The sequence below is a fragment of the Silene latifolia genome, chromosome 2, assembly GCF_048544455.1.
Source record: "Silene latifolia isolate original U9 population chromosome 2, ASM4854445v1, whole genome shotgun sequence".
In the NCBI taxonomy this organism is placed as follows: Eukaryota; Viridiplantae; Streptophyta; class Magnoliopsida; order Caryophyllales; family Caryophyllaceae; genus Silene; species Silene latifolia.
This window is the reverse complement of record NC_133527.1, coordinates 179,796,898-179,798,831: the sequence shown is the minus strand read 5'-3', so window position 1 is coordinate 179,798,831 and position 1,934 is coordinate 179,796,898. Positions and strand designations below refer to the sequence as shown.

The 1,934-nt window shown below is 36.2% G+C and overlaps 1 protein-coding gene across 1 annotated transcript; it reads left to right on the top strand.

The window, feature by feature from the left end:
* The first annotated feature begins 471 nt into the window (after positions 1–471).
* On the top strand, positions 472–1,488 carry LOC141641722 (uncharacterized). The gene has a single exon (XM_074450374.1). It carries the CDS (start codon positions 472–474, stop codon positions 1,486–1,488), a length of 1,017 nt encoding a protein of 338 aa, XP_074306475.1.
* The last annotated feature ends 446 nt before the right edge of the window (positions 1,489–1,934 follow it).

Below are 1,934 nucleotides of genomic sequence, written 5' to 3'. Positions count from 1 at the left end.
AGTCTCATGCTTAGACTCGGCTGAGGTCCTTTTCTTCTTATTCTTTTTACTACTTTTATCTCTCCCCTTCTTAATTCTCATACTCTCATACCAGCTAGTAACCGAGTATTCCCAAGCTATCCAACTTTTATTCTACAATGTTCGATTATGTGATTTAATGTCTTTGAGATTATCGTCGTCGGTAGAGATCTCATATTGAGATTTATGCGAGTTGCTCTCATTAAATATGTAATTCCTTCAATATCTGTGTCAAAACTTGCTTTAAAAAAAAAATTGTGTCAAAACTAAAACAAATCCCATTAAAGAATTAATGCTTTCAATATGTGTCAAAACTCGCTTACAAAAAAAAAATTGTGTCAACTCTAAAAGAAAAACAAAAAAACTTTGGTTAGAATAATATAGAAAAAATGTGAAAAATAAATCTGAGAATACAAAATATATATATTGATTCAATCTTTATGATGTGTAGGCATGGATACTAGCTGGATTACCTTGCCAAATGACCATCGCGATTACATAAATGGATGTAGGGAGTTTATTGAGTTAGCTAAGGAAAGTCTTGTAGATGGGAAAACAAAATGCCCATGTAAGAATTGTAAGTTACGTTATTACTTCACGTTGGGCGAAATAGAGGGACATATTTTGTTCAAAGGGTTTTACCAGAAGTATACGGATTGGTTTTGGCATGGTAAAAGGGACGTTCTTGATCATTTGCATGGAGAAAGTAGGGAAGAAACCTTGGTAGGTCGTGATGATATAAAAGGTTTACTTAATGCAGTTTATAGGACTAAGATTCCTAACCATTCTAAAGATTTTGATGATCATAATACTTTTGCTGGCTCCGTAGAAATAGAAAAAGAAGTTGAATTTGATGACGTGTCTATGGGGTTTAGTTCTTCTGGTGAGTCCGATAATGAGTTTGAGAACGCATACGATCCTACGAGTGATGACCTCAACAATAAACAAGACATTAGCTATAAAAGATTAATCGAAGCTGCAAACGAGGAACTTTACGAAGGTTGTCAATCTTTCTCAAAGCTCTCATTCCTTTTACATTTATACCATATTAAATGTATGTTTCATTGGTCTATTGAGTCATTTAACAAGTTACTTGAACTTCTACTTCAAGCATTTCCTCAAGTAAAAGAGTTCCCATCATCCTTTTATGAGGGTAAGAAGATAATAAATGATTTAGGACTTGGGTATGAAAAGATTCACGCCTGCCCATCCAATTGCATGCTATTTTGGGGGGATAACAGTGACAAGGAGGAGTGTAATGTTTGTCACACGTCAAGATGGAAAAAAGTCATAGGTGAAAAAGGTAAAAACCTAGCTAAGAAGGGTGAAGGAGCTAAAGTGATGAGGTATTTTCCCCTCATTCCTAGATTAGAGAGGATCTACGCGTCACCTAAAACAGCAGAAGATATGAGATGGCATCATAAAGATCGTGTAAAAGATGGAAAACTTAGACATCCAAAGACGCTTTAGCGTGGGAACAATTTGATTCTCGGTATCCTCTATTTGCCTCTGATCCTCGAAGTGTTAGGTTAGCATTAGCTAGTGACGGGTTTAACCCATATCGTTTGATGAATACCACTTATAGCACATGGCCAGTTATTTTGATTCCTTATAACTTGCCACCATGGTTGTGCATGAAACCCTCTTCATTTCTTTTGTCTTGTATTATTCCCGGAAAATCCAGTCCGAGAATTGACATTGATGTGTATCTCCAACCTCTAATTTCTGAGTTGAAGTTGTTATGGAGCGGTGTTGACGCATTTGACGCCTTTGAAGGTGAAAAATTCAAACTTGAGCGAAGATTACATAGTACTATTAACGATTTTCCAAAGATATGCTATGCTTTCGGATGGAGTCTGCTGGTTATGATGCTTGTCCACGTTGTACCCATTCAACTAATTCCGGAAGATTTGGTG

Bases quoted from the DNA above. Each gene is read 5' to 3' on its own strand.
- LOC141641722 (XM_074450374.1), top strand. From the start codon at position 472: ATGGATACTAGCTGGATTACCTTGCCAAATGACCATCGCGATTACATA.